General features: G+C 41.1%; 1 protein-coding gene across 1 annotated transcript in view; it reads left to right on the forward strand.

Moving 5' to 3' along the window:
- The window catches only part of LOC308398574 (protein kinase C-binding protein NELL1-like), a 328,133-nt gene that overhangs the window by 123,358 nt on the left and 186,110 nt on the right, over window positions 1-18,665 (forward strand). Inside the window, exons 10-12 of the mRNA XM_080885307.1 lie at window positions 2,053-2,126; window positions 5,960-6,059; window positions 9,492-9,620. Coding sequence (XP_080741433.1) covers window positions 2,053-2,126; window positions 5,960-6,059; window positions 9,492-9,620 — 303 coding nt within the window. The remainder of the gene's footprint in view (window positions 1-2,052; window positions 2,127-5,959; window positions 6,060-9,491; window positions 9,621-18,665) is intronic.

Below are 18,665 nucleotides of genomic sequence, written 5' to 3' on the forward strand. Positions count from 1 at the left end.
CGCTGAAGATATCTACCTATTCGGAACCATGATAACAGGGTTCATGCTGATCGGCGTTGGCTTAGCCCTGGTTTATCAGAGAAATAAGAAAGCGGAACCGGCTGTTCAAACCCCCACAAGGCTGCCCGCTGGATTCGAAGCGACGGGACGAGGTGCGACCTCTCACAACGAACGTAATATGGTCAACACCTTGGAGACGCTTACAGCTGCTGTGAAGGCTCAAAACAACACCATTGAGCGTATGAGGGGAAACATCAGAGAGAGGCCTGCTCAAAATGAGACCCTTGAGCGACAGTTGGAAAACATCGCGGAACGGATCACTGCAGTTGTGAGGTCTCAGAATCAAAAGACTGACAACACCACGGAACAGAAGTTTGATACCATCATGGGGAGGCTCGCAGCTCTTCAACGGGAGATCGAGAGACCAGCCTCGGAGTGCTAGAATTCGAGCTGCTCACAAAGGAGAAATCAACAATATTCAACATTTGGACACCACGGCCCCAGCTGCAGGCCCAAGGCTGGAGCCCACCAAAACAACTCCCTGATAACGACTGTGTGATGACTATTCTTCCCGCCCCATGAAGGACACCTGGATTGGCTGGAGGACTGTTTACTTAGCCTGATAGGCCGAAGGACACTGTCTCAGCTAAACTATGGACACGCACACACACACACTTACACTGATAAGCACTCACTCATCCCCCTCCCTTTCCAACGCCTTCGATGCTTGTGCCCTACCGGGGATGATAGCAGTCAACTGGACCAGCACAGATGCTGCAGGACCGGATGCGCTGTCTACGCCGGCTCTCTCTTACCCTTTACCCGCCCCTGTTGCTTGTCTCGTGTTTCTATGGTGTATTGATAGTCATGTGCTTTTGTGCTGAGGTGTTTTTTCTTTTATCAAACTGTTCTCCCACTAGGAGCTCAGTCTGAGTGGAGTTTTTTTTCTCCTCCTCTTACCTCATGTAGTGTATTTTCGTTGTTTTTTTCCTATCAGCCTACCTTCTGACATGTCTGCCCAATGTGATGTTTGTGTAAAGTTGGTCAGAAGGTTCCTTTGTGAGTGCGCATGCGCCATTAGCGTACTGCCTGCTGTAACCCCTAATTTCCCTCGGGATGAATAAAGTATTCTGATTCTGATTCTGATAAATCAAATGATTAGTTCATTACCAGGCCTCTGGAGAAGTTCAAGACATGTTGAGCAGGTAATTAAGCCATTTAAATCAGCTGTGTTGGATCAAGGACACATCTAAAACCTGCAGGACACCGGCTCTCAAGGCCTGGAGTTCCCTACCCCAGATCTAACCAGATAGATACAGTAGGTGCAACTTTTGTTTTTTTTTAATGTGTTAGGCTGGGCTGTTGTTTCTGGGCAATGTTCTTCTGACACAGTGAAATCAGAGTAAGCTATGGGCCGAGAGCGAAGATCACAGTCATCTGATTTTTATGGAAGCTGAAATAGAATCACTGTAAAAAGCACACAGGGGTCTGCTTACTGCTCAGAGACAACTGTCTTCTTACTATACTGCAAAAACACTGAATCCCCAAAGTACAGACAGCCTTTGAATAATTTCAGCCTCCTCTGCTTCTCCCTCCATTCACTCCTTCCTCGTCTTCCTCCCCTGTGAACATCAGAGCTCTGGCACAAACGAATGATGGAGCGGCGCTCCGGAGCTGCGACTGAGTGCTCCACAGTCCTGCACCCCGGAGAGGAGAAAAAGCAGGACTTCATATCATATGCTTCACTTTCTATTTCTGCTTTATCACCAGAGGAATATGCAGAAGAGACTTCCTCTGTTGTATTCTTAATGCGCTGTTACAGTTCCTTTCCGCTTGTGCACACTAGCCAAGAACAACTTTGTTTCAGATGGAATTAACTATGCAAAACTTCAGCCTGGAAACTTTTTTTTTTGTAGGCAACCTCCAGTTCTCAGTGTTAGCTGAAGAATTTATTCAATTTCTGGTATTTCATAGTTTTTGTGCTTACCCAAACAAAGTGATATAGAAATTGTCTTGTCTTGTTGTTCATTTATTTATTTTTTTTGCCTGCAGCAAAATGTACCTACATGGAACAGACATTTTCTGAGGGACAGCGGTTTTTGTCCAGGAGCTGCCGGGAATGCAAGGTAACTCGTCTTTTATGTTTCCATCCTCTCCCCAGCGTTTAGTCTTTATCGTGCAACCACCAGACAACGCCTCTTTGGAACTTGAACATGCAGTGCTCATGTGTGCAGTGGACTGCTCGGTGTGTTATTCAATTAACCAGCAGGCCTTATTAGTTTTCCCACCCTCCTGCAATCTGTTCAATCTGCCTTTTTTTTCCCCCACCGCTCTAATGGCGAGATAGCCAGGTAATTAGAATAACTTATGAACACGGCAACACAAAGGCCTGATTTGAATCAGAGCTTCATCATTGCGTAGATTATAATTGAACTCATTATTCCAGTTCAGCATAGAACAGAGGTGGGCTTTCTCCACTGAGAAGCCATTTATCTTTAAAGGCACTATTTTAAGGAGAAAATTAGCGTTTTATGCATATAATTGCTTACAAAGACCCAGACATCTGGATTCCTGGACTCTTTATTAGCCCTTAGAGACCCTGAAACATCATTAAACAACAAATGTTTGTTTCAAGCAATTACAATCATATTTACTCCTGGACGTAAGATCTGCTAAAAGTCCAATTTGGGCATATTATATTTAAAGGGGGGTTAAAAATGTGTTGTTTTTTTAGCCCTCTTGGCACAAAGACAGCCTGATAGTTTTAATGTGTGTAAGTCAATATGTGCATTTTTTTTTTTCTTTTGTGGTGACATGTCAGATTTAGCATTGATCTGATCTGATCCTTCTTCAGATTTTTGCTCTGGCCTCTCACCCTGGGAGGGGGAGAATGGGGGAAAAGCAATGACATATCTGTATGTGTGTCATACAACATGAGGCAGAAACACAAAAAGAAAGAGAAAAGAAGGAAAGAGAGGACCACTCTAGGCCAAATTATGAAGTATTATGATGCGTGGCATTAGTCATTCTGCTCGGCAGCTTCAAACCATTAGTGTTCATTTAAAACTCTGTTAGTGCGTTCACATGTTTAAGTCCACTGACTACAAATCCTGTGTGTTTGATCACTTGCCAAAAGCATGTCATCACTTTTTACTTTGATTAACGACCTCTGAGCCAGCCACTGCTTTCAACTGAAAGCTAGGTCACCTCTAGGGGTGATTAACTCTTAGGGACTCTAAATAAAATTGTCACTGACAAAAACAGAGAATTTCCATTTCTTTAGTATTCACTGATCCAGCATACAGCAGAAGCCTTTAACTTGAAAATCACACGTTCAACATAAGTAACTTTTTTTAAATCTCTTTATATTACTTCTGGCTTATTTCAGTACTGATCATTTTAGTTTACCTCAACTTTATTTTATTTATTTATTTTTTTTACACAATTTAAATCCAAAACATCAGCTTTCAGGATCCGAGTTACTTGCCCTACACAACCTGTCACTCCTCCAGCCTCTACAGTCTTATAAACGGTGTGTCTGGAAAGTATTCCCAGTCTACATTTTGTGTTTTTGTTATTTTATTCCAAAATGTATTAAATACATTTTTAAAAATTATTTTTTCCACCTCAAAATTCTACACATAATACCGCACAATGACAAGGTGAAACAACTGAATAAAATAATGGCGATAATAAAACATGTACACACAAAATTGAGCTCAGGTGCATCCTGTTTCCACTGATCATCTGTTAGATGTTTCTGCACGTGACTGGAGTCCAGCTGCACTCAAAAAAATGAAATTGGGTGGTTATTAAATTTACAAAATTCAAACTAGTACAATCTAGTAAGAGTGGTTAGTTGCCTGGATTCACAAAATTCACAAGATCACACAAGAGTTCAAACCACAGGAAAATCACTGGGGTTAGAAGAGAAAGATAACCCTAAACACACTACGTATATGCCTTATTGTGGTTTAACCTGTAAAGGACAAAAACGTACAGAAAATTCTATATAAAGCCTTGTAATCATAGTTTCCCTATTTTTTTGAAGTCTAGATTGACAGCTCGGTGGCACAGGGTTAGCACTGTTACCTCGCAGCAAGAAGGTCTTGGGTTCAAATGGTGAATTCAGTTGACTGAGGATTTGAGGATTGTATTGAGGTACAGATCTGGGGCACGGTACAGAAACATTTCTGCAGCATTGTAAGTCCCAATGAGCAGAGCGGCCTCTGTCATCTCTAAATGGAAGAAGTTTGGAACCACCAGGACTCTTCCTAGAGCTTGCAGTCAAGCTAATCCGATTGATTAGGGTAGAAGGGCCTTACTCAGGGAGGCGACCAAGAACCTGATGGTCACTTTGACAGAGCTCCAGCTTTGCTCTTTGAAAAGAGCACCTTCCAGAAGGACAACTATTTCGGCAGCACTCCACCAGCTTGGCCTGTATGGTAGAGCGGGCAAACCCATACAGTGAAGCATGTTGGTGGCAGGATTATGCTGTGGAGATGTTTTTTGGGATGCAGGAACTTGGAGTCTAGTCAGGGTCGAGGGTAAGATGAATGCAGCAATGTAAAGATATATCCTTGATGTTCATCCTTGGTGCTCCAGAGCACTCTAGACCTCGGACTGGGGCGAAGGTTCATCTTCCAACAAAACAACAACCCCAAACACACAGCCGACATAATAAAGGAGGTTCTTCAGGACCACTCTGTGAATGTCCTTGAGTGATCGAGCCAGAACCCAGACTTCAAAATGATTGAACATCTTTGGAGAGATCTGAAAATGGCTTAAAATTATTCTCCATCCAACCTGAAGGAGGCTGAGAAGTTCTGCAAAGAAAAATTTGAGAAAATACCAAAAATATATGTGCAAAGCTTGTAGCATCATACACAAAATTATTTCAGGCTGTATTCCTGCCAAAGGTGCTTCAACAAAGTATTGAGTAAATACTGTGAAGACTAATACTGACTGATGAATTATACTGCACTGTGCACAGGCTTGGTGTTGCTGAGCTCATCATAGCTGTCGATGGCACCAAACAATGCCAGTATTCAAAGAATTGATTTGACAACCATTAACATATAGTTGCATGTTAAAAATAATAGAGTAAAAAGTGCTTTTCAAAAATAAAGTACGTGGTTTCAAGGTTTTCGGCATTTATTGGTATTTTCTGAGATTTTGCAGATTGGGCGAACAGACTAAGCTTAAGCCAAACTGGTAATTTTATTAATTAGTGATGAATATATTCATTTATTTGACAGATGGCAACACTGTAACAGTTAGATATGTAATCGTTTTATGAAGCTAGCTAAAATATTACCATATATATATTTATTTCCACCCTGGTCACACACAGAGCAACATTATAATTAATTTTCAAGTTTTAAAGTCTAATATTCATTTTATTTCCATGGTTCCTTTGGCTCCTTCAGAGACAAATGATCTATTTGGCTCATTTAGGCTTTTCCTCATTCAAATGTTTTTATGTGTCTACTGTTTGAGTCAGTAGTGCAGAAATAGTGCAGCTTTAATAAATTAAAAATTAACTGAAATACAGAATACATTTTTAGAAAAAAAGCACGATCAGATGGAGAGACAGAGGTTCACCAAGAAACTGGGCTATTTACAGATGACATGAGAAAGCAGTTAAAATGGTTCCTACTTCCTACAAAGGGACGACATTGAGGAAAGACGTGAAATATTAATATATATAATTTACTCAATACCCAGTATGGCCTTTCAAAAACAGCTGATTTAAGTGTTTAAAGTCAGGAAATGGGACTGATAAGAAAAAAATTGGTTGAAGAAGCAGTCCTGTGGATGAGAGGTTGCAGTTTTAAATATTATAAGAGATCAGATTGTATAACTGGTGGAAAACTGATTCTTTCTTAATGCATAGCCCTTCACACATCTGACCCCATCTCTGAAATCACGATGTCTTGCCTGTGTCCTGTCCTTCCAGAATGGCCTGATGGTGAAAGTCACAGAGACCTGTCCAGATCTAAACTGCACCCTCAGTGAACAGATCTTACCAGATGGCAGATGCTGCAATGTTTGCAGAGGTACATGTTTCTTTCCACTTCCCACTGCACTTTTCTCAGTTGTATGGATTACTTTTTTTTTCTTCTTCTTCTTTCTTTTTTTTGCATGTACACACACCGGTACTGTGTCGCTGTGAGGAGTAAACACAGCCGTCTTCCCAATGCTGATTCAGGCTGTGCCTCTGCAATAATTTAGTCTCTCTCCCTTGTCATCCACTGTGAATGCTTTTTGGCCCGTGTACCTTTCAGAGCAGATTGGTCTTTCTGCCATAGAGCACCTGCTATGCCTATTTACCTGAACCCCATTGCTTTGGCAGGGAAATGCTACGGGGTAAATAGCCACTGGTAATTCAGTAAATACATTGAATAAACAAACTACAGGAGGCTGCCATCTATAGAGACATAATGAAAGAATCCCTGGGGCAGGTTCTGAGTGAAGGAAATTGCGCTCTTGTTTAGGTAAGCTAGCATTTCTTAGACTCACTGTATTCACACAGGACGGGGATGAAATGGAAAGGAAAATACATGTTTGGGAATAGGAAAGAGAGGGAGACGAAAAGATAAATGAGTATAGCATAAGACAGCAAAAAGCAGAAAGGTAAGGGAAGGTAAAATGAAGTCTTAGACTTGCTGTGATGAAGAGAAGGAAGGGGGCAGATGGGAGGTAAATAAGGTAAAACGCACATGCCAGCAAAAGAAAGGAAAAGAGATGACGACTACAAACTGATATACTGACAATACTGAGAGTGTTAGGTAAAGAGTAAAGAGAAAGCAGGAGAGGAACTTAAGAGTAAAGGAAGGAAAGGACTTGAACTCCTTTTGTTGGAAAGTAAGAGAAAAGAGTAAGGAGAGAAAAGACAGCTATGCATTATAAAGGGAAATATAGCTGAGGAAGGAAGAACAGAAAAGTAGATTTAATACAGTAAGGAGCAGCAATTAAAGATTAAAGTCTCAGTGCCTCTTCTCTCCAAACCTTTTCTTACCTCTCCGACACACACACACACACACACACACACACACACACACACACACACACACACACACACACACACACACACACACACACACACACACTTGCTAAAAAGCCAAGTCGGTCATTATTCATTATCATTGTTTCCAAATCATCTCCAGGCCTCTTTTTGCCGCGTCGTGACTTGGTCCTTTACCACCACTCTGAGATGTAATTGTACCTCGCTGTTAAAGTCCTCGGAGTCACGCTGGCTTTGTTAAATTGGTAATTACACAATTGTCACACAGTCTTCATACCAGGTAGAATTTCACCGGGGAAAGAAAACAAAGAATTGCACAGTGTGAGGGGCTCGTGCAAGTGTGCAGTGCAGTGCAAATCAAAATCCAGCAACAACTCCCCTTTTACATAAACACACTATCACAGTTGGTCTCTCTGTAGCATGTACACATGATCCTGTGAGGACTCGCTGCAGATGATTTAAGGACTGAGAGGGAGAATAATGCAGGCACAAGTCTTTCTTCGGTAATAGCTCCCCAGGCTCCCTGCCTCGCAGGGCTTTTATGTGCAGCCAGTCTGTCACTCATTACAGGACATGATGGGCTATATCAACTCGTACCTACTGAGCAGGAGACAATCATCTATGTCTGTCTGTCTTTTTGTCTGTCTGTCTCTCTGTCGGGTCACATTTTTGTGCATGTGCATGAGTCTCACTCTGGCTTGGTTCAGATCACAGAGCACAGATGAATGATAGATGTAGCTGTTCTCTATCTAGGTAGGCAGAAATGATCACACACAGGCAGGAGACCAGAGTTTGAAGTTATCATCTAACTAGCTACAACTAGGTACTTGTTAATTATTGCCAAAGGGGAAAAAAAAACATCAATATCATCAGTGCAATTAACCTCACAGCAAGCCCTGTTATTTGTCAGATAATCACATCAACACTCCAAACAGCACCAGCACCACAAAAGGACAGTCAAGAGGTCCAGCTCAGCTACTCCAGTTAGCTGAGATAATGTCTAGCAGGCAGCTAGTGGCTCCAGCCACCTGTGCCAGCATCTACTTGTAACCAAGAGGCCCCTTTATCATGCAGGACTTCAATATTTAAATGGGTGACTTCAGAATCAGAATCAGAATCAGAATACTTTATTGATCCCTGGGGGAAATTATTTTTTGTTACAGTGCTCCATTTTAAACCAACATTAAGACAAGACAGACAATACGCTAACTAAGAATAGTACAATATATACATATATATACATACATACATACATAAGTCACTTATAAATAAATATTTGGAAAAGAAACATGTGTAGTTGTAGCAGCAAACAGTGTGTTAAGTGGATGCGTTGTACAGGGACATGGCCACAGGCAGGAATGATTTCCTGTGTCGTTCAGTGGTGCTTTTCGGTAATCTCAGTCTTTCACTGAACGAGCTCCTGTGACTGACCAACATGTCATGGAGACTTACATAGAAATTCACCTGTTACCATGACCAGAACCTTTTTCTTCTTTTGTACTAGGCATAAACATGTTTATTCCTCCTAGCAAGTTGGGCACTTTGATGTGTACCCAGTGGAGATTAACTGGCTTTTGTAGATAGTCTCAAGTGGCCATTTGAGGAACTGGCACTTCATCGTTTGGCTTCATTTTTCAGCCCTGGCAGAAGAGTTAGGGAGGGAGGGAGAAGAGTTAAACTACTGGGCACAATTTCCTCTAGGACTGAAACACAGCTGGTCATTGGGGAAGTCAGCAATTGGAAGTTTTCACTCATTGCTACTCTTCTGTAAACACGGCTGTAATTATTCCATGTTGCCTTGAGATAGCATCTTAGCTGCACACACAGAATACACTCTACAGTATTTTAATTACATGGCAAAGCTTGTTATACTGCAGTTTTGTGTATGTGTGTGTAGTTGTGTTTTGAATTTTGAAAGTTGTCCATTCTGTATAACTGACGCAGTGCTCCACCTGTTGCGTTAGTTGTGGTTTTTCAGAAATTGAAATTTCATTAAAAGGATGTCTTCAAATACTGTAAGAGCACCGTGGCTCACTCAGCCGAGTGAATTGATGACTTGGAGATCTTCCTACATCAGCAGAGTGTGTGTGTGTGTGTGTGTGTGTGTGTGTGTGTGTGTGTGTGTGTGTGTGTGTGTGTGTGTGTGTGTGTGTGTGTGTGTCTGCATTTGCATGTTTTGTCTCGTTAGCACGTGCACTTTTACATGAGAACTTTCATTAATACACCAGATTTATTCAAAGTTGTAAACTCACCGTACACTTCAGGCACCCTGTTATCCACAGTGTTGTAGGTGACAGGAACAAGGTTGCTCCTTTGTGCATTTATCTGCTTTTATCTTTGTGTTACGGGCATGTGTTACGGGCATGCATGTGTGTGTGTTTGTTTGTGTTTGTGTGTCTGTACACAACTTTTTATAGCCTTGAGTGAGCAGATTTCAAAGGTTTCCTTTGCTCTTTTCTTTTAGGTTATGACTTCTGCGCAGAGGGACTCATTTGTGGGGAAAACTCAGAGTGTAAAAACAGGAATACTAAAGCAGAGTGTGAATGCAAGAGTGGCTATGCCTCCATCCACGGGGATTCTACTTACTGTGAAGGTAGGACCATATTTTTCCCCAGCTCAGGTGAGCTAGGGCCAGCGTGGCTGTCTCATAATGTCTATTAGCACAGGATGTTAAAAGCAGAATGGGTGGCAGCGCGTTGAAGCGTCAAATTCATTGTTCTGTTTTAGGAGGGTGTTTATGAAGGCCGTTGGCTGCAGACTGAGATTTGTTATGAGCTCTGGGTATGACATGATGATGACTGGCTGTAAAGAGAACAAGGATTGTTCGGTTAAAGAGCAGCTATGAACCAGGCTCGGGACTTTGATTATGCTATTGGGGCTGTTGTTAAAATAGATTTTCTTTTTAAACTTATAAGCAATTTGCTTCTTTCATAGGAGTTTGACAATAGAGCTCTGGCACTCCTGTTTTGAGCTTATTGTGATACAGTCAGTATGATTAGAGGGTGGCAATAACAAACACAATAAGATAGCCATGTGCCAACAGTGGTGGAATATGTACTTACAGGAAGTTTTGACACAGCCTTTCAGGATAGTTTCAAGCTTTTGCTAAAACCAAACTTTTTTGGTAAACTTAGCTTGCTGTTGGAAGGATTTTTCCGCCTTACGCTGCATGCTGGGCTTTCCCTGTGAATCACGGCATCCGAGTCTGGAGCCATTGCTTCGCTCATTTTCAGGGGTTTCCAGCCCGTCTGGAAAAAGTCGGTCATCGGGGCGCTTCCACCGCATGGGTTTTTTCGGTGGAGCAAAAGGCTCAATCTGTGGGTGCTGGAGGCCCAGATTACTTGCGATGGCACTAATGGCCTTATTTGACTGAGAGGCTCGGGAGCGTCAATCTGTGGATTGAAGGATTTGCTCAGCGCTCGGTGAAGTTGTCATTGGGTCGCCGCCACAACAGACTAAATCCACTAAATGTGCTGAGAGCTGTGTAGCCACAAGCCCTCCAGTCTGTCTGCTTTTGTTTGATCTGCATGGTAAAGAGGTTTACCCAGAGCACCACTCAGTCCACAAACCGTCCCACACCGTATGAGGAAAGGCTGGGAAACACTGATTGTTAGATCAACTATGTAAATCGTGGAGCCGTGGCTCTTGGCATTATCCCTGCGATACCCTGAAGGCATCGCAAATTTCTGTTGTTGCTGGATTAACGGGGATCCAGACGTACATCACGGTAATATTTGATTTGGCTTCAATATCACCTCCCAACTTAAACTGGCTTAGATTTAATAATAATAATAATAATAATAATGGATACTTTATTGATCCCCATGGGGAAATTACTTGTTTTTCTCTGCATTTGACCCATACACTCAGTGAAGCAGTGGGCAGCCCACTAAGCAGGCGCCCGGGGAGCAGTGTGTAGGGACGGTACCTTGCTCAGGGGTACCTCAGGGTAGCCGTTAAGTGGATTCGAACCGCCGACCTTCCGATCATGGGGCGACCACTTTACCTACTGAGCTATCCCTGCCCCACAGATTTACGCCTTTTCCGAGCAGACTGGAGTAATTGAATCTTTATATGTGGGTTATAATCAAAGCACAACAGTGTGATGGTGTGTCCTCACATCCTAATGATTGTTTTATAGAGCATATTAATTTCTCCACTTATATTTTATAAACATGAGATTGTGTCTAGCTGTGGCACTGAGCTGTTATTAAATGTGACCGTTACGTCCTCATAAATGATTTAATGTGCCACTGAATAAGTGAAGATGAGATTATTTACTTGCAAACAGAGGGCTGTTTGAGCAAGGATGAGAGGATTTAAGCAGAGCTGCTTTTCAGCCTTCTGGCTTGCATTCAGTCGCCTATCGTGTCCTTTTTTTTTTTTTTAGCTGAAATTGTTGATATTTGGCTCACAACTTTGGATAAACTCTGACTGACTCAGTAAATATTTTGGAGACTTTTACAGGACTTTTTTTTTTTTTTTTTAACTTGTGTGACTTTTTTCAAATGTTTTCATTTTTATGGTGCACATAAAGGTCAATGAAGTGACCGTCCATGGTTCCTCGATCGTTTAGGGCAGGGGTGTCGAAACTCCAGGCTTTGATGGCCGGTGTACTGCAGGTTTTAGAACACACCTGAATCAGATGATGAGTTCATTACCAGGCCTCTGGAGAACTTAAAGACATGTTGAGGAGGTCATTTAGCCATTTAAATCAGCTGTGTTGGATCAAGGACACATCTAAAACCTGCAGGACACCAGCTCTCGAGGCCTGGAGTTCAACACCTGTGGTTTTAGTTGTTTTTAGACACTTTTCCATAAAGTGTCTAAAAACAACTAAAAACAGTATACATTTAAAAGTCACCATCCAGTGAAAATAACAGTGTCAACAACAGTGTAATGTAGAGCTACTGAAAATAAATGTAGTGATATAGAAGATTTAAATTTATAACAAGACACAAAAAATAGCATTCTATGAATAATAACTACTGATGAGACTTCATGTTTATTTCTTATATGCATTTCAATCAAAAGTAAATAAATTAAAAGTACTGGATTACTAAATTAATTTTAGCACTAGGAATTGCAGTCAAAATAAACACCAGCAGATGCAAATTAAGTATTAATTAGGTTGTAAAACAAACAAAACATCATATTTCACTATTTCTATAAATGGGATCAATTTCTCACTGCATCACTGATATACAAAGGTGTGGCAACATCCAGTACCCTATTTATCAGTGCTCTACATTTACAATAGGGTTCTTTAAACACAAGGCTCAGTAGGTGCATCTGGTGCATGCCTAAAAATGAATTTATTATCCCTTGCGCTTTAGGAGAGTAGGGCGTATGATCAAATGTCTAGAAGTCAACACAATCGCCACCTTTCACACAGACCGTTCTCATTCCCAACGTGTATCATACCGACAATTTGTCATGTCCCGAGGCATCTCATAGTCACGCGAAAGGTAACCTTCCGTATCCCTATGACATGCGCCGGATTGTGGATGGAATTCAATAGAATGACGTGCCCAGCAGTAATTCCAGCCCTAATCCTGACCTTAATCCTAACTCTAACATTAACCTTATCCCTAACCTTGACCACAACCTTAACCATATTAGATAGTGTTTTCCAAAGCGATTCATGATGAGAAAGTAAAATAAATGTACATGTCTAGATTCATTCCAAACGGTTCTCTTTTTTCCGAACGCGTAACATACCAACGATTTGTCACGTAGCGTTGGTATGTTACATTTTGGGATCAGAACGTGTTGCTTTCACAACACTTTTGAACTATGTGCTGTATGGGTTTAATCAACCTACCCCAGTTAGTTTTGATGTTATGACCACAAGTGTTGGAGTAGGAAGGGGTGAAAAACCCAATTTCCCAGATTTAGGAATAACACTGAAATTTGACATGCTCCAGACCATTACTGATTGGTTAGAATAGGTAATGTCACCGACTATCACAAAACCTGATGTTTGCTGATTGGCTGTGGCAAAGGCAAAGCACTCCTCTTTTTGTCTTAGCATTCAATGAAAGGCTATTGTTTGAATCTCTAATTGTGAAGATGAGTTTTTGAGTTTCAACGCAATTCTCATCCATTTCTGGGCAATGCAAGAATCCGGTTTAAAGCTGCTTTTTGAGGTCAGCAAGTTAGCTGCTGCTTTCTTCTGAGAAAGAAAAAAAAAGTTAGATCTGAACTGAGAAGGGGCAGTTCACAAAAAAAAAAAAGAATAAATTAAGTTCTGTCCTGAGAAGAAAGGGGGATCTCTTTGAATGAAAATGCTTTTTTCAGGCATAGAAGTCAAAGAAGTTGGAGCATATTTTGTGTGTCTCCTTAAGCATGTGTGACACAGACCTGATTTCTAAACCCAGCGAGAATCTAAGCAAAAACAGGAAGGCACCTACTTGGCACATTATGAACATATGTAGAAATGCAAACATGGGCACACCCTGATGATGGTCTGTCCCTGTGTGGCTGTTTATTTTAAAATGTATTACTGCATTCGAAATGATATCTTTCTGCATTAAAGATCCAGGACTACTTGAAAATGTTGCCCTGGGTCTGCTCATTGTTATCTTAAAAACCCTTTACGTTTTCCTTCATTACCTCCATCATCAAGCTCTGACCAGTATGACAACATTACACACGACACCGCTGTTCTCCAGTTTTTGTTTGTATTTTAACCAGAATTGCTCAAAGCATTGTTGCTTTCTGACCTTACAGTATATTTACTGTGTTCGTCTTTATTTTCTGTTGTATACATAATGTTAAAATAGTAGAGTCTCATAGTAAACATTACCAAACCTTCCGATAATGAGTTCAGCATACACTCAAACAACTGATTCTTTGCCATCTTAAATATGAAGCAAGAATTTGGAGTAAACTGAAAAAATATAAAATCAAAGATTTTTATATTTAAATAATGAATCATTAAGCAAATCAAGTATATTTCATTTGACCAGATTCCATGAAGTTTAATGCTTCACATTTTACTCATGTAGCGAAATACATGGAACATTTACATGTAATCAGATGACTTACAGAAAGCCTTTAGGACATTCTTTGACTATATGTACAAGTAATCCCTGTAGAGGCAAAAGCACATGTTTTTTCTCTTCTTGGCTCTGCATGTCATTAAGAGTGGATCGTTATAGAACAGAAGCCCCACCCACCTGCTGCTGCAGCCATCTGTTTAACAGGTGGAGGGCAGGTAAAACAGCTTGTAACAAACACTGGATGCACCGAAGGCCAAGGTCCAGTGTAAATAAACAGGATTTAAAACTGTAAAAATGTGCAAAAATATGAATACTCTATATATAGGAGATATATATATATTCATGAAACTCATTCATCATCATTCATCATGTGTGATTCAGTGGGAACACCATGCTGGAAAACAGCAAAGTAACCTGACAACAAAACAAATGACTAAAATTAAAACAAATAAAAGAAACAATGTTGAAATGATGATGAGTGACATCTCTTTTGATAAGGCCAATTTTAAGGTCACCTCAGTGTCCAGTGGCCACCTAAAACAACCAGAATTTATAGAGCTGATCTTGGAAAAGCAAAATGTGTTTGGCACAAGTATGCATTCATATCATAAATGTGACTGCAAAAGCTATGAGACAGGACAGGAGTTACACAAAAAATTTATAAGAAATAAACTGGTAAGCTGGCTAGAGGCACTGTTGCTGTTTGACACTGGCTTCATGATTGTTACATGTGGCTTAATTTAATTGATTTATCTTAAAACTCAGAAATGTGTGACATAAGCCAATGAAAAATAGGAAAATAAAGAGCACTGAGGATTCCCTCTTCCTGTGTAACAACATATGTATCTCCTAGCTTTGCATCTAAGTCCATTATTATGACTGAAATTTCCATTTGCTGGTCCAAATGTGGCAATATGCGAACAGGTTTTTATGTAACGCTTTTCTACCCGAGCACTGAAAGTGCTTTACACAGCATGTCTCATTCACATACATTCAGTCAGAAGTGAGATGTTATTTGCGAGGGTATAGTCAGATAAATTCAATCTGATGCTTAAATGCTAATTGCATTTATAAGAAATGCTAACTACGACTTACGTTTTGCGTTACACATGCTTTGTTAGCTGCTTGGCGTGTCACACCATATGATGCCCCTCCATTCAGCGCACTGCGTGTTTTAACGTTTGTGCTAATGGGCTTATCAAAGGCTTATTATCCTCATCAGCTCTTGTTTACGCTGTCAGTGATATTCTTACAGTCCCAGTAGATCTACTGTATCCTTGCTCGGCTCCAGAGGATACAAATATTAACGCCGCCGCTGCCGTTGTTTTGCTGACAGCTTGTTAATCACAGCCTAAAAAATCTCCTGTGTTGTTGACACACTTTGGCTTGAATCCGCTCTAAATAAAGCAGACATGCTGATGTGGAAATGCAGTTGCATCATCGAAGGACAAACAATTTGATTCCCCATTCTCCTGGCTGAGTGCTGCAGGGACCCTCCTCCCAAATGGCCTGTTGTTACCCCAGGAGTCTGCTCTGTATGTGTGGTAGAAGAAATCCCAGCATGCGTCCAATACTGAACCAAAGTGCATCCTAGATAGTGGATATATTTCTTTCATTTTTTTTTTTTACAGCCTCTCAAGTGCCCTTTCTGTGCACTTCTTTCCCCTTTCATGTTTCAAATTAAAGGCGGTATCGCCACACTGCGTCCTTGGAAATGTTTATGGGTGAGCACATCAGGGAAAAGTCAGAGCAGTTAGCAAGACGCTCGATTGAAGTTGAGGATTTTCACATATGCGGAGCTGGAGCTTATTTCCATAGAAATGGTCTCAGGAGGTTGTTGTAGAGAATTCTCCTGCTGTCAAGAGCCCTCGTGGGTCACTCTGCCCACATTAATGGCAGCATTAGCTCCTGCTGTGCCCTGTAACTCTTCTCTGGCTCTTATGTGCAACTCAAACACCGACTCGCCCCTTGCTTTACACAGAAAGGTGGATTTGTTCCACCACCTCATCAGCTGGGCGTTTGTGGTCAGAGTTCAGTTGCTAAGTTCAGCTTAGGGTAATTAACAAGCGCTCGATCGAGCTTTTTAAGGCTTTTTAAGGCTTTTTAAGGCTATCAGTCACTGGCTCGCTTATTTTGTTTTTCTTTAGTGTTTTATTTGGTGCAGTTTTTTTTTTCTTCCTGCTGTGGGTAATAAGATTAGCGTGGCGCCGACACATCAAACCTAACAGGGCTATTTCTGTTTGTTCTGCTCGCTTTCATTTAGCACTGGAACAGCCAAACTCCCCAGGCTCACCAACTTGCTCTCTGATGTGTCCCCTAAGCTAACAGGCTCCTGGGAGCTATTTTTTATGATGTCCCCGATCTCCAGTCAATCTCCACTGACACCACAGCACATTTCTCTCTTCATCTTTTCCTTTGCTTTATCTCTCACCTCTTAGCTCTTACTGATAATATGGTGTGACTTTGGTGCTAATAGCGTCACAGTTAGTGCCACCGGAGTTGCTGCAACCATTTCGGCTGATGCGTTGCCATATTTCTTGACAGATTCTGGCTGGTATAAAAAGGCGATACATCAGCCTAAGTGTTAGTATTACCCATTTCATGCATCATGAAGAACTTTATTATAAAAAGAGGCAATCTTTTGATAAAGAGCACGGGGGGGGGGGGGGGGGGGGGGGAGGCCTCACTGCACATATGAAAAGAAAATCTGTGTCATTCTTATGGTAATGGTATTGCTGGGATAATATTGATTCGTCATCTTAGGTGATGACTCATTTCAAATGAGGCTAAACATCACTGCTACCAGTGAATGTAGCTGATCTGCCTGAGATTAATCTTTTTTAAGAAAATTCCACCATGTGAAATGTTTTTGCTTAGATTTGAAGATCGTGAAATTAAATCTACCTTTTCCAGTTTAACAAAATGAAACAGAAAGTAGGCGTTATTTGCCCCTGTGTCACAATCTCTGAAAGAAGAAGGTATCCAGATTAGCCCTTTAAAGCTTGAACTATGGAATAATAGCCAGAAATAATTGCCTTTTTCGCTCACAGCTACAACTTTTTGAGTTTTCTGTGAATAGATTTTTGCCCGGATACCTGTGAAACCTTGAAATAAATCGAGAATGTGAAGAGAATCACATATTTACACACACACAGTGTTGCACTCTTACTAATACACTGTGGACCCTGCAGTGGATCACTGCCTTAGAGATCATTTCCTTTGTAGCAATAATTCATGTGAGAATAGTTCATGGTGACTTTTAGCATTCTCGCTGTTGGGGCCACAATTCATCGTCTCGCCTCTGGTTTTTGATGCAGTGGCCGAAGTCTAAAGAAATGTGGTTTGAACATAGCATGGCCTCGTGTCTTGACTCCTACTTGCTGAGATGTTCACATACCATCGAGTTGTACCTGTGTGCTACACCAGGGGGACAGATGAATTAGGATTTAGGAAGTTATTTGTGCTGGACTTTACCCATCTTGTCTCTCTGCATTGCTGAGCCGCCGTTATCGTGTTTTTGCAGAAAAACTGGGATGAGATGGGCATTTGGCTTGGACGGGGCAGACAGTCAGATTGAGGAAGAGCTGTATGGTAGTATGGGAAATTGCAGCTACAAACAGCACTACAGAAAGATCACTGGGAGTTCAAACCCGCAGGAACCATACCCTCAGAGTTGAAAATGAGCCAGTGAAGGGTAGCAGCTGCCTGCAGAGCTGCACAGTAGGAATAAAGGTGTTTGTGTGTGCATGACTGTGTGAGTACAGGTCTGCTTGTGTGTGTGTGGTGTGTGAAGCTGTCCTGGGTTTTCAGATAAGCTCAGAAAAACACGATGCAGCACCTGCCCCGTGCTACAGCTTATCCACTGAAAACCTGACAGTTTGTTTACTTTTTCCCGCTGAGCATGACCACACATAACAACTTCCCAGCCCCAGGAAATATGGCAATATGCACGTGCGTTACCTGAAAGGTTTTTCCCATTTTGTATTACAGATCATTTCTTGTTCTCAGTGTAGCACTGATGAGCTGATACAGTATAGAGAACTTCATCCAAGTGCATCCTAAATCAGTTTCTCTTACATGTCAAATGATTTATAAATATAAATAAATTCTCAGTAAGTCTGTTACTTCAAAGTAGAGCATTTCCTAACACTCATGCAAAAGACTTTGTTACAAACACAAATCCAAAATTAAAAACACAATGCAACAAATGTCTGACACACAAGTCCAAATATCTGGGAGTTGATAAGACCAGTTTCTGGACTTCTGGGAGGGGAATGTTGTCCCAGACTTTGTCTGCTGACAATGACAAATGTTTTACGTTGATAAAAATGTTTTGGACTGCAGATCAGTTCCACACTTCAGCTCTTCTATTATGAAGCCATGTTGTAATCAATGCAGTAAGTGGTTTAGCATTATATTAGTTAAATGTCCAAGATCTTTAAAAAAAAGAGTCCCCTGGATGGGAGCATATCTGCATACTATATTTACCCATCAGGATTGATGGTGTTTTTCCAGATATGCATCCTACAAATTCCATAGTCACTAATATACTAATGACATCAGAAATGTAGTCTTTTGAACTGAGTGCTGATAGCAAGGCAGATGGTCCCTCTTTAGTCTGAAGGATGTGCCAT

Source organism: Rhamphochromis sp. 'chilingali', assembly GCF_963969265.1.
Source record: "Rhamphochromis sp. 'chilingali' genome assembly, chromosome: 6".
Classification (NCBI taxonomy): domain Eukaryota; kingdom Metazoa; phylum Chordata; class Actinopteri; order Cichliformes; family Cichlidae; genus Rhamphochromis; species Rhamphochromis sp. 'chilingali'.